We start from the raw sequence: 14392 nt of genomic DNA, 5'->3' as shown, positions 1-14392 counted from the left end.
AGAAACTCTTTCGTAGGATGAACTTGGTGTTGTAGTTATCATCATTGGCTCCTTAGTGTATTTATTAGTGTGTTTGTTGTGTTGACAATGTGCACATTTCTTTACATATTCCTTTACATCGTGGCCAAAAAATTAACATTTAAATCCCATTAGGTCTTTAAATTTAAAATAGAAAAATCCTACTCTGTAGGGGTAGCTGACTTTTAGTAGCATCAACTGCTCTTGGTCGGCCGCGGCTTAATTTGGCAAATTTTGCGCAAATGGCAAAAAGGTGGCACAAAAATTCATCAAAAAAAAACCCCATCGTATAATAGAATTGAGGACAGCAAAACAAAAGTGGTCAGCTACATCCTGTGTTGGCAGGTTCCTGTGTCCTACCGAATTTGTGGTACAACGTGACAGCTACAATTTAGCTCATCGAAAAATAGAATGAAAAAAACTGATTGTAATACCTACATTAAATTTGTTGACGTACCTATGTCTTGGTCGGTCTCACCTTAGCCTGGCAGCTATTGCAATCCGTCCGCATTAAAAAAAATGTCAATGGCAGCTATCCTACCATACAAGTGACATTCTATTTTTCGATGAGGTAAATTGTAGCTCACTTGGTACCACAAATTCGGTCGGACACAGGAACCAGCCAACACAGGATGTAGCTGACCACTTTTGTTTTTTGATGAATATTTGTACCACTTTTTTGCCACTTGCGCAAAATTTGCCAAGTTAAGCCACGGCCGTCCAAGAGCAGTTGAAGCTGCTAAAAGTTGCTGACTACCCCTACAGAGTAGGATTTTTCTATTTTTTTTATCAGGTAGGGTTTCATGCAGTCGGCCACCGGACTATAAATCCATAAACATGGCGACATCATGTGCTATAAGTGTAGCAGTAAACGCAGTTACTCGACTTATAGTCGAATTAATGAGATATAAGAGAAACTAGATCGTGTAAGCAAATTTTTACTTATTTTAATTAATATTTTTTTATTGAAATTTAAGAAAATAGACGGCCCATGAATATGAACCAGTGCCTTTGGTTTTATCAATAAAGTATTTTTCGCGCTAGGTTTTACTGTATTACGTGTACTTACAGACAGTAAAAACTTATGTACACAATCACGGTAAAAATAAATGTCATGGATGACAGCAGTAAAAAAATACTTAAGTACCTTTTTGTTTTATTAGACACGTGAAGACGATTAGGCCTCAAACATAATAAAATAATTGTAATATAATCGCTTACCTGAGATCGTTTTTAGCACATATTAGTTGAATAAAAGCATTTACTGCACTCTTACACATTTAAAATGCCGAGTAAAAGCAATTCGGCTACTTTTACGAAACATTTTTGCTGAGAAAAAGCAGTGCGGCTGCTTTTATAGAACACTTTCACTGAGTAATAGTAAATTGCTAATGTTTATAGAACAAATAGTCGAATAAAAGCACTATCGTTGCTATTAAAACACTAGAAGCTCTTTTATCCACTTTTACTCAACTCTTGCAGCATCGATTTGCTTCTTATACAGCGCTTACTCGATTTTTATAACACTTTTAGTCTGTATAAGTGCGCCTTTTCGCGTTGAGTAAACGCTTACAGGACTTTTATTCGACTGTTTTTACACCTTTTATAGCACCAAAAAGCGAAAATAAAAACGTGCTCTCAACTTTTATAGCGCATAGATTTGCTAGTTGGGCAGTGTATAGTAAAATGCGCTTTTTTCTAACCATATTTACAGACTTTTACAAGGATTTCATGCATTATTTTCTAGTATGTATAACTTTAGTCCTTGTCAGAAACACGACGGCTCATTATTTTTGTTTTAGAAGTACTACGATGAAAATGTATATGAAACTTACTTCATTCGATAGCTTTTAAGTAAATCTTCGTTATTGCTTGTCCTTTTATCGATACGTTAATAATTCATTCATAATTTTATGAATTCAACTTTTGCCTACTAAATTACACCCTACGCGGCAATACCTTGCGCCCATGGTCTAATAAAACATGGTCTTCCATTCCCAGAGTGACACGGGCCTACGTCACAATAACATTGCCACTTTATTTCAACATAACATGTTACATGGGTACATTATACCTATGGTTAATAAGTTAAAATATTTCTTTATAATTTTATAATTTTCATTTATATGTATTTTAGCTTAAATTTTACAATAACACGTCATTTTTAATTACTCGTTAGCAATATCTTCCGATTCACGAAAGAAATTTCAGACTTTCGGGTAATTCTGTTTATACTACTGGCAACACAGGATAGCGCTGTGCACATTTGACAATTCGGATCTAGATAACTTCATGCCCTGACCGTCATCCTTGTCGAACGCGTGTTAATTGTTATTTCCTTCTCGCTCAGTGTCAGCAGTCGCAGTGTTTTCCAAACTTTTCACGTTGTAAGCTTGGTAATTAATGTGTAACTGTGAATTAGTTTTTTAAACGTTTGTCTTGTATAGATAAATAAAGTTTAATTTAATACATTAGATTTGTTTTATTTTACTATGTTTCTACATGAATAACTTAAAATTAATGCCGTTAAAATAATTTTCACCGTTGGTTAAAATCTCCCACATTTCAAAGTTTGAGAACCTGTAAACAGCATGATGACGTAGGCGCGTGTCAGTTACGTCATACGCGAATCTCGGAATGGAGTACCAGGCGGAGTATATTATTATACCATGCTTGCGCCCATTCCTCACGCCAGTACGCCCGTGACCACTGTCAGCGTCGGACCTATGCTAGTTTAGTGGACGTTTCATAAAATGGGTTATCACAGTATAAATATGCAAATATGTTATACACACAATGTTTTTCAACATACTTACGAAGAAAAGCAAAATAGTTCTTAATTACGGTGACATTTCAGACATTCGTCCGTCATATTGTCATTTTATAACAAGTTGGGCAACAAAGGCACACACCCATCCAACCAATCCGGAATTCAGTCACGATTGATAAATAATGTTCTAGAACCAGGGAGCGGCTCTACTCTGCGTATATATGTACTCGCCGCGGCCACCGACCCGCCCCGCCGCGCCGGACTCGCCCGCGCTGCGCGCCGTCTTGGCCGCTGTTTGCGTCGCGCGCCTCCCTCGCGCCCGAGCTGCGCGGCAACGCCGAGCCCGCCTCCAGCCTCGTGGACCCGGCGCCACTACCGCCATCGTCACGGCCGAGCCTCGTCGAGCAGGTTCCATCGGGGCCGGGCCTCGCTGAACCGACTCCATCGCTGCCGTGCCTCGTCGAGCCGGCTCCTTCACCGCCGAGCCTTGTCAAGCTGGCTCTATCGCTGTTGACCTATGTCGAGCCTGCTCCATTGCCACCGAGCCCTGTCGAGCCAGCTCCATCGCCGCCTCGCCTCCCCTCGCCAATACCCGCGTCGCCTCGCCTCGGGTCGCGGGCAGCCTCGCCGCCGCGCCCCCCGCGCGCGCCCGGCCGCCGCACCGTGCTGTACTCGGACGAGGTGGGCGCCGGCCTCGGCGTGCTGTTGGCGGAGCGCTTGTCGCAGGGCGTCATCAACGACTGTCACCCGGGGGCCTCTGTCGATTGTCTGATCGAATGTATTTCTGCGGGCGAGTTTGACCGCGACTCGACGCTTGTAGTTTTATTAGGGAATAGTGTAGACTGTACTAAGCGAGATATCTTAAAATTATCCGCTACGCTGTCGGCGATTGACCGGGGGGAGGTTGCTATAGTAGATTGTTAACCAAGGGTTGAAAGGCACCCATTTCTGTCGAGGTAGTTTGGCGCTCGAACGCAGTGAGAGCGCCAATAGTCCGAGACGGAAACGGTACCTTTCACCCGAGTTAAACACTCTACTTTTCATATCGAATGCGAGGAAACCAAACAAGACAAGGCAATTTCGCAAAATCAGTAATTGAAGTACCTAATAGACCTAGGGCCATGATTTTTTTCCTTAGGACTTACTTGCAATCGGAGACTTTACATGTGTGAAGATTAATAACCACTAGCGAAAATCATTTAGATTGCAATATTTACGAAAACACACATTTTTTAACAAACTGCAGTAATTTTAAAATTATTTGTTCATTATAATATGAAAATCAGCGGGATTGCCTCTTACTTTTTAATTTTATACTTTTTCGTTCTAAAAGCCGCAACAGACTACCGGACCGGTAACTAAAGGTTCAAGACAGGCTAAGAAACAATCTGTAGAGAGATCCGATACTAGTTCCAAATGGCACGCCTTCGTGACCATGCAGACAAATATGCACAAATAAGCCTTCGTGATTGGAGCACGTTTTAACTTAGATGTCTTTATTAGGAAAGGACCTGCATAGTCTACTCCAACTTTTGAGAATGGTCTACAAGGCGTGACTCTTGATGGAGGTAAATCAGCCATTAAATAATCAGCAGGTTTAGGATTAGCCTTAAAGCATTTGTGACATTTACGTATGAGTCGTTTAATGACAGTCCGAGCCGATAAAATCCAGAATTGCTTACGCAGTAATGACAGCAGCACGGGCACTCCCACATGCAAGTACAATTCGTGATAATAGTTTATCAACAAAATTGTTAAATGATGGGATTTCGGAAGGATGACTGGGTGTTTCCGTTGTGAGGACAAGTTTGTATACTTCAGTCTTCCTAACACTCGCAGAAACCCCTCTGAGTCAATAAAAGGAGTCAGTTTTCGAAAGTTAGTCCGGTGAGGTAACCCACGTTGCACTAATTTTATTTCCGTGGCGAAAACTGAACTTTGGACAATTTTTATTAACGAGTATAGGGCGTTACGCCATTCGACGCAAGTCAATGGACCCACTCGTTTTGAAGTAGGATTCTTCAAATTATGAACAAATCGAAGACAGTATCCGTGGACCTTCACGAGCTTGTGAAGGGAACTGTATTTTAACATGAAATCCGTCGCATCTACCTCACAAGAAACTTTGTTCACGTAGGCAGTAGATATCACGTCCTCCTCAGGATCTGGAGAAATCGTTTTTCGCGCAACGTTATCTTCGGATGGCCAGGTATCTGGCGCTTGCTTAAGCCAAGGTGGACCCCACCAAAGAGGATGTGAGCCAAGCTCCGAGGGCATCAAACCTCGGGAGGCAGCGTCTGCAGGATTCATTGAAGATGGGACATGTCTCCAGAAAGAAGGAGACGTGTTCGCTAATATTTGAGAAACTCGGTTTCCCTCAAACATTTTGAGCTGATAAACAGGTGTGCGAATCCATGACAATGCAATGCTCGAGTCAGACCAGATTACAATGTCGTGGGCAACATTAATCAGTCCTGAAGAATGTTTGGCAAGTTTAGACGCTAGCAGGGCTCCACAAAGTTCCAGCCTCGGAATTGTCATTTTTGTCTGTAACGGCGAAACTTTACTCTTTGATAAGAGTAAGTGGACCTCCACTTCACCATTGATCCTCTCGACACGAAGGTAAACCACTGCAGCGTAACCTTTGAGGGACGCATCTGAAAATGCGTGAAGAGAAAATTTATTGCCATCAGTAGGCAAGACAAATCTGCTTAATTTAATGTCAGATAAGCTATGGAACTCCCCTATAATAGAAAGCCACTTAGCCTGTTCATCATCAGGTAAGGGGTCGTCCCAGCCGATCCCTAAAAGCCACAACCGTTGCATGAAAGCCTTGGCCGAGAATACAATTGGCATCAACCAGCCACAAGGGTCATATATGCAAGCTATGTTAGCAAGCACGGCACGTTTAGTCATTCCTGTGTTGGAAATTCTGCTATGATACATGAACACATCAGATGTAGGGTTCCATTTTACACCGAGCACCTTTACAGACCCTTCATTTTGAGGATCAAATGACAATGGTCCGTCACGGACGTCGTCAGGCAAATCAATTAAAAATTCATTGCTATTGCTCGACCACTTTCGCAGTTCGAAACACCCTTGACCAAGGACGTCGATCAGTTCAGCTCTCACCTTTCGAGCTGTGTCAAGATCAGGAGCTCCCGTCACTATGTCATCAACAAAAATTTGATCTGACAAAATTTGACTAGCGACAGGGTGTGAGGTCTTGGTCTCCTCTGCCAATTTCAAGATACACCTCATAGCGAGGAACGGACTTGAGGAGACTCCGAACGTGACCGTCCTCAAACGAAATTCTCTAATGGGATCATCAGTGTGTTGACGCCAGAGAATTCTTTGATAGTCACGATCGTCCGGGTGCACAAGTACTTGTCTGTACATACCCTTGATGTCACAAGTGAATGCGACAGGCTGAAGACGAAAACGTGTAAGTATGTCTACTATGTTACGCTGAAGTTTGGGACCAACGTGCAGAACGTTGTTCAAAGACACGCCCGTAGAAGAGGGCATAGACGCATCAAAGACTGGCCTACACTTTGTAGTGGATGAAGACTCTTTTATCACAGCATGGTGGCTAAGGTAATATTTACCACTACCCGGAGGGTCAAAGACAGGCTCCATATGATTCTCGTCCAGATATTCTTGAAACACCTTACTATAATCTGCCTTGAGTTTAGGATCTCTTTTAAATCTCCTCTCAAGACTTAAAAGTCTCCGGGCGGCCAATTCACGACTATCACCCAACTCACTTTGGTTTCCCTTGAAGGGTAGACGGACAATAAAACGGTTTTCATTGTCCCGCGAAACATTATTTAAAAAATGATCCTCAATAATTTGATCATCGGGATCAGGAAGTACAGATTCGGGAATTTGTTCAATTTCCCAGAATCTAGTCAGACAATCATCTAATGCCACATGATGAGATGACAGATGAGGAACCGAATTGGTAGTCTGCAAGGATTTACCAATTATTACCCAACCAAAAATGGTTCGGTAAGCCGCCGGTAAGCCAGTTCATTGCGGTAAGTTTACCAATCTTCTAAGATGCTTGCTGGTGGTTCCTCATCCCATCCTGTCCCTGCTATCCACAATCGCTGTATGAATATCTTAGCTTTTATTACGCACGGGGCTATCCACCCCAGGGGGTCGAATAACCGCGCAACGTCGGATATAATTTTCCTTTTTGTTACAGGTGCAGACAACGGAGGCAGCTTTACCGAGTATTGAAATTCATCGCGACTTCTGTTCCAGGTGAGTCCTAATATTTTTACTATATTGTCCTGTTTAAATTCTAAAGCTTTGTCTTGCTTGTTATGTTCTTCATTTCCTGAGTCATCTATTATCTGTAGTAATTCATCTTTGTTACTCGACCACTTTTGCAGAATGAATCCACCTTTCTTTAATAGTGCCTTCATCTCCTGATATAATCTTGTACCCTCCTCTATGGTCTGGCATCCCGTCATCAGATCATCCATATAAAACTCCCTTGCGACTTTTTCTGATGCCATTGGGTACTCTTTTTTATGATCTGTGGCGACTTGATTTAAACTTTTGACTGCTAAATAAGGCGCTGAAGCCGTGCCGAAAGTGACAGTGAGTAGCTTGTAGTCCCGTATATCATTTTCCGGCGAACTTCTCCACACTATGCGTTGAAAATCGCAATCTTCTTCTGCCACTCTCACCATTCGGTACATCTTAACGATGTCAGCTATTAAACATACTGGATGTTTCCTCCAACTCATGATCAAATGTCGCAGGTCTGGCTGTAACGTAGGTCCAACCATCAAGTTGTCATTCAATGACACGCCGTTTTCATTTTTGCAGGATGCATCGAAGACCACCCTGACCTTTGTGGTTATCTTATCCTCTCTGACGACTGCATGATGTGGCAGGTAAGCTGATCTTTCTTTACTAATCTCTTGATTTGGTACAGGCACCATATGACCTAACTGTAAATATTCCTTGATTACTTCCGTATATCTCTCTTTTAGTACCTTATCTTTTGTGAACTTTCTTTCTAGTGCCTTTAACCTTTTTATTGCTATCTCACGAGAGTTCCCGTTGTTGAAGGTCAACTCTTCATCGCGAAATGGCAACTTCACGACGTACCTACCATCTTCATCTCTACGCGTCGTGGCTGAGAACAAGTCTTCACACATCTGTTCTTCTTTTGTTAAAATCTGTGTACTCAATAAAGGCTCATTTTCCAATTCCCAAAATCTTTTTATTATTTCATTGTCCTCCACCTGTGTATGGAAAACGGATATTTGATTATCAGCTCCTGCGGCGCGCACAGATCCAGACACTATCCAGCCGAAGGCAGTGCACTGAGCTACCGGGGACCCGGCTGGTCCTTTCAATAAACCTTCCCTTAAAATCTGGCCATAAACTTCTGCACTCAGTAAAAGGTCTATTTTATTGGGTGTGTCAAAGTTTTTATCCGCCAACCACAAGTCCTTTAATTGTATCCAATCCGGAACCGACACTTGCCTCTCGGGAAGTAAAGAGGTAATCTTTGTCAAAACAAAACACTTTACCTCCATCTTAAAGTTCGGATCCGTTAATGACTGGAGCTTTAACGTTACTGTTGCTTTTGACCTCACTGACCTCGGAGCATCTCCTAATCCTGAAATTGTAGGGTTGGCAGATGTTTTCTGCAATCCCAACAATTGTACTGTGGCCTCTGTTACAAAAGAGGCCTGTGAACACTGATCTAACAAAGCTCTGAATGGCCGATACTGACCTGTTTTGGACTTAACATTCACGATTGCCGTGGGTAACAAAACTCGGTTTTCTACCTGACCTTTCGCAAAACAAGTCACTACCGGTGTAGTGTCATCTGAAACCTGGCTGGAGCTTCCATTTGACGGCCCGTTAGTTGCCCTTCCAACCGATTGATCTGAACTACCTGAAGTACCTGTTGGAACACCCTTTGGATGAAGTAAGGAATGGTGTTTTTTCTGACATACTCTGCAACTGGTGGCTTTTTGGCAAAATCTAACACCGTGATTACTACCTAAGCAGTTATAACAAGTACCAGAGATGCCCTAACATTTTTTTCATAGCAACTTTTGCAAGTGGTGCGTTTATTTTTTGGTACGCCACCAAATCCTTCAAAAGCTCTAAATCATTATTTGGGGCAGACCAAGCACAAGGAGCTTGAAACCAGTACTTTCCGTAGATGCGAATAGTAAAAACGCAAACATCTGTAATGCCTTTCAGTTCTTTTTTGGTCATTTTGAATTGATCTCTGAACAAATACATTTTTAAAGAGTAGATTGCTTTAGCCATCCATCTTGCCCGGTGTAGTCCTGCGGGTGTTCTAAAGGATACTTCTTTATCATGTGTTCCTCCCAAGAAATATATAATGAGGTACAACAGCTCTTTGTAGTCGTCTCGGGGCTGAAATTGTTGTAATTGGTGAGTAGCAAAAGAAATCATTGTTGTGTCTAGATCTTCAACTAACTTTGATGTTTCAGGATCAGTAAAAACTGGCTTAAACTCTTCTTGATTAATTTGAGCCCAACGTTTTTGAAACCTTTTAAATATTTGGATTTCAGGCCCGCTAGAAACACCAAGAGCTAAAACCACAACTGCTTCAAGAACAATCTCAAAAATATGGTGTCTACATGCAAGCCATAGTACATTTTTCTCCAGTTTCTGCTCCAATAAGGTGCAGGCTCCTTGAATACGTCCTGTGTTTGAAGCAGTTGTATCAAAAGCCATAGATTTAATTTTATCACACAAGCTCCATGACATCAATGTTTCGAAAATAGCAGAAGCCATTGCCTTCCCTGTTCCATTTGGTAATTTTGGTACGGCTAAAAGCTGATCAATTCCCTGACCTGATACAAGAATGGGTAGTCGTTCGACAATCTCTCGCCCTGTTATATCTTCTAGCATTTTGCCATCCCAGTGGACAGTAAGTGGCACTTCTGGCTTAAATTCGTTTTTTAACGACTCTGCTATTTTTTGGCGTCGTTGGCTTCGTTGACGTCGAATGGAAGATGAACTGACGTTATAGTTCGCAACATCGCAACCCACGCTACTAAGAGTAGATGTCAACACAATAGCAGCTTTTCGGTCGCTTAATTTGGCCACATCGAGGCTCGATGCTAAACGATCGTCAATTAATTGTTTCCGTCTTAGTGGTCGTTTTTGTTGTGGTATCGATGAAGATGGTCCTGGTGCTGAAGGTTTTTGGTGGTCTGTCTCTTCTCTGTCACTATCGTCTAAAGAACTAGAAGATGAAGACATTTACTTACACTTTTCAGTCAGCTGTTTTATACTTTCGTATTGTTTCTTTTTTCTGTTCTCTAACTTTTCGTTTTCTTCTAACTTCTTCGCTTGCTGTTTTTGAAAATCTCTATCCACGCCACAAATTTGTCCTATACGTCCCTTTTTTCTCTGAGCAAGAAGAAATTGTTTGTCTTCTTCGATAACAATAGTCGTTAACGCGTTATGCGTATTATAGTATAATGGGCAATATCGAAAAGCTATTCCAATTTTTTCTTCCATGTTTTTTCCTTGTTTTCTAATACAAGTGACCGTTTTGCTTTGTTTTCTTTATTTTTCTTTAATCTTTGCCACTCCGAAAAATATTGTCATAATTTGGCTATTACATGTTTTTTTAGTCTGGTGGGAATACTTGCTTTTTCCCATATTTGTAATACATCGCAGGCAGTGTGTGTTGCGGAGTCTTTATTATTTAATTTCTCTATAATTTTATAATAGAAAAATGAACTCATTACTTCTTTAACAGACGGTAGTTTTGATTGAGGTTTTGTTGGTGTCAGCTGCCCAATTAGCCATATATCTGTATTTTTTCTTGTTCTAATATCACTTTTACCAGCACTAGACGCCATTGTATGCCACTGTATGTATGTAGTCACTTATTGGAGTGAAAATAATGGTATTATACATCGACTTGCAATACCAAACACACGTCAACACGCTCAGAACGTTTAACACACTTGTACTCCGTATTCTTAGGTATTTAAATAAACGCAAACAACCAATTTGTAAGTTTTAGCGTAGAATATAACATTAATTGCTTAACTAACCAAATCTCTGAACTTCTATGTCACTGAACGACTTGACTAATGTGATTTTATGTATACTGTGAGGTGGGACGTAAATACAAACAACTGCTTGCTATGATATTAGTATAATGCGCTCTCAAATGATACATGTGTAGCCTTATATACTCTAACACTGTATATGTGTGGGTAAGGTGTAGCACACACTACACCTTCCCTCCTGGAGAAAAAAAATAGATTACTGTACCTAAAACAAGAAAACGATAATCTATTTTTTTTTTTTTATAAAAATAAGTTTATATGTATAAGAAAATAATGCAAACAAAAAGACAATAGAGTAGGTAATACACATTGTAAAAATAAAATACTATTAACCTCATGAAGAAAAACACATTAAATTCGTTAGGTTTAAAAAATGCATTACTTAGTTTTTTATAATTTCAACATATTTCTTTGAAATACATATTGGTACAATTTTGAATTTAAAATATAAAAAAAAATGTTAAGATCTTGGAATGTAAATATTGACCTCGATTTATAAAATAAATTCTGCATGTACGGGATACATTTTAGGTATATAACTATGCATCTTTCAAAAATTATAATTATTTCTAACTAAGAAACTTACTACCTAAAATACATTTAAAAACGAACCAATAGGCTCGAGTCATCTCGAATTTAGTTTTAACATTAAAAGAAAAACACACAAAAGTTAAAGTTACTTAATAGGTAGGTAAATACTAAATAGACAATTAACAATAATTTTAATGTTTACAGAATATAGGTTCATATCCAAAATTCCAATCCCTGTATATTTATCTATACAGTTATCGTTTACTTTCAATACTCGAGTTTATTATATGATATATCCGTATATACGTATGACTTGCAAGTCTATCCATTTTTTTATATATTTATTTAAGACGTCACTTTACTACTTACAGTATTTTTTTTTTATAAACACTTGAAGTGGGCATTTTATATGCATCACTTTTGGCAAGGGTACACAACGCTTTTATTCACGTGGTCGGCCGACCTTAATATACATTTAGTTATTTGCTCAGGATACAAGGATATCTTATTTTTGCGCGCGCACACATACATAATATATTTATATTCACATTCAGGCAGTTCTTTTAACACATCCTTACATTATAACCTTCCATGTGTCCAAGGAGTCTCCACAATTGATACTCGACCGAATCATGGTCAGACATCCAAGGATTCCGTGCCTGCCTTGTATCCTGGCGTACCCTTGCTATACCGTATCGCTCAAGGCCGCCTCTCGGGCCACCGAAGATGCGATAGGCATTTTTATTTGTCAATTATTTACTTTCACTTTTTTTCCTCTCAACAACAAACAAAAAATAACAACACTCAAATGCAATCACTTAACTCACATCAATGAAAACGTCAACAAATAAGAATTTCAGCAACTCTTAGTTGATCAGGCTAATCGTCCTTTGAAAAACTTATCCGTTTCAGTTTTCCCAACCACTTTACTAACGTACTTTCTCAACAACAAACTATTTTCTTTTCAATTAAACAATTCAAGACCAAGCTATCCATTATTTCACATTCAACACCTTTCTGAAACTTCCATAAACATTCAATTACTTATACCTATACATTATTAAAACTTGCGATCCTTGAAAACCATCGTTAATCTTTACAGTATCATGCCCATATCTATAAAAACTGGTCTACACAAACTCTACGATTTCGCTATTTAACTATTAACTCATTCTTCATAAGTAGCTATGTAATTGGTGTATAGTTCTTGTATTATTAACTAATCTAGTCACTCCTTGAATAATATGTCACATCCACGTTATTATAAATAATAACACATGTATAAGTCCGGTACACAAAATCTTTTTTAAAAATCTTAAATACGAACAAAAACATTTGTATACTAAAATACCAAATCTATGTAATGCTTAAAAATCGGTGTGGTCTCTGCTAGCAATTAATAAGTATCATTATGACAAAATTGATAAAACTTAAATAATCTAAAACTGTGCACAATGATTCATTTTAAGACACCTGTGACTGAAATTTGAGATGTAATAACATACCCTCTGCAATCTGCATACCAAACCGTTTACGGGAACGCTTTCGCAACGCCGCGCTATATTTGTATTTTACACCTAATACTCGTATACTGATTTACAACGAATGATAGTATATATCTTTTAGTCTTTTAGGCACGTTATAAATAACACGATAATATAAATAAAAAAATAAAAAAAAAACATGTACATATGGCTGGCAAAACACTGTGTTTAAATGTATATAAAATTAGATCACAAAAAAAAACTATTTATAAAAGTGAGAAATATAAATGTTTATTTTCAACTAACCGTCCTTTTAACCATATTAAAGTTCTATAACTTTAAGCGGATATAACGATATCCTTAATATTAATTACTTATTATATTGGCTATAAATTTTTAAATTAAAATTGACACTCAATAAAGTACCTACACTAGTTAATTTTTCAAGTATCACAATTAAAACAATTATTTAGTTCAAAAGTTTACCTACAAAGAAATAAAAATTCTAAAAATATTATATACCTACGTACCAACAATCATTTATTATAATTTTCTTATAATCGTAACCTAGCCAATTATTTCACGTCAAGCACCTCTCTGTTTGCGCTGTTGCCGCCGTACTCGTATCGTACCTCCTGCCCCGGGCTCGCCGTCCTAGTCCAGGGACACCGACAACTCCCGGCTGCATACTATCCCAAATCGTTTATAATCACTGTCCATTATTTTTTCACCGTCCGTTTTTAATGTTAGTCCAGTCTTAGTTCCAGTTTGTAGGTACGTAATTAAAGTCGTGAATCACGTTGTTTTATTTAAATCGTTATTATGATAATATCTAAGTATTTTAAAAGTTCACTTCTTTGAGTCACTCCACTAATGTTTTTGTAATGTTGTTCACATAGTCTATTTATAACTGTTCTAGTTCTAGTTTCTCAATTTGGTGTTGATTTAAAAAATCAATTAAAGAAGGTCACATATTAATTTTCGAACGATCTTCTCTGGCTCGACCTTCACTGGCCGGCGCGGCGCGCCGCCAGTGCAGCACAAGGCTGCACTGGCAGGGTCGCCATGTGAGGTGGGACGTAAATACAAACAACTGCTTGCTATGATATTAGTATAATGCGCTCTCAAATGATACATGTGTAGCCTTATATACTCTAACACTGTATATGTGTGGGTAAGGTGTAGCACACACTACAATACCCTCAATTAGCTTCAATTAGTCTATTTATAATAACAATAAATTAAGTGACTATGTTCTACTTTTAAAAATGTAAGTCGTGACATAACTATACAATTTGTACAAATATATCTATCCTAATTTTAAATTCAATGTAGCTCATCAAGTAAGACGTTGGTTGCGTTATCTATCTTTGTTGATATGTGCAGCAAATGGCGTTTAATCGCGGCGCTCTAGTCGCCTTCATAGTCTATGGAATTTAAATATCTAATTTGCGCAAATTTCATCGCTGGACACTGCTCGTCTCCGG

General features: G+C 39.1%; 2 protein-coding genes across 2 annotated transcripts; one reads left to right on the top strand and one right to left on the bottom strand.

Annotated features, from left to right (window-relative positions):
- The first annotated feature begins 2814 nt into the window (after positions 1–2814).
- Positions 2815–3712, top strand: LOC134805941 (uncharacterized). The gene is made up of 2 exons (XM_063779125.1): positions 2815–2885; positions 2980–3712. The coding sequence occupies exons 1-2, from the start codon at positions 2815–2817 to the stop codon at positions 3710–3712; spliced, it is 804 nt and encodes a 267-aa protein (XP_063635195.1).
- Positions 3713–6837: 3125 nt separating this feature from the next.
- LOC134805940 (uncharacterized) lies at positions 6838–7968 on the bottom strand. The gene has a single exon (XM_063779124.1). It carries the CDS (start codon positions 7966–7968, stop codon positions 6838–6840), a length of 1131 nt encoding a protein of 376 aa, XP_063635194.1.
- Positions 7969–14392: the final 6424 nt, after the last annotated feature.

The sequence above is a fragment of the Cydia splendana genome, unplaced genomic scaffold (assembly GCF_910591565.1).
Source record: "Cydia splendana unplaced genomic scaffold, ilCydSple1.2 scaffold_89_ctg1, whole genome shotgun sequence".
Lineage (NCBI taxonomy): Eukaryota > Metazoa > Arthropoda > Insecta > Lepidoptera > Tortricidae > Cydia > Cydia splendana.
This window is presented reverse-complemented; position numbering and strand designations above follow the sequence as displayed.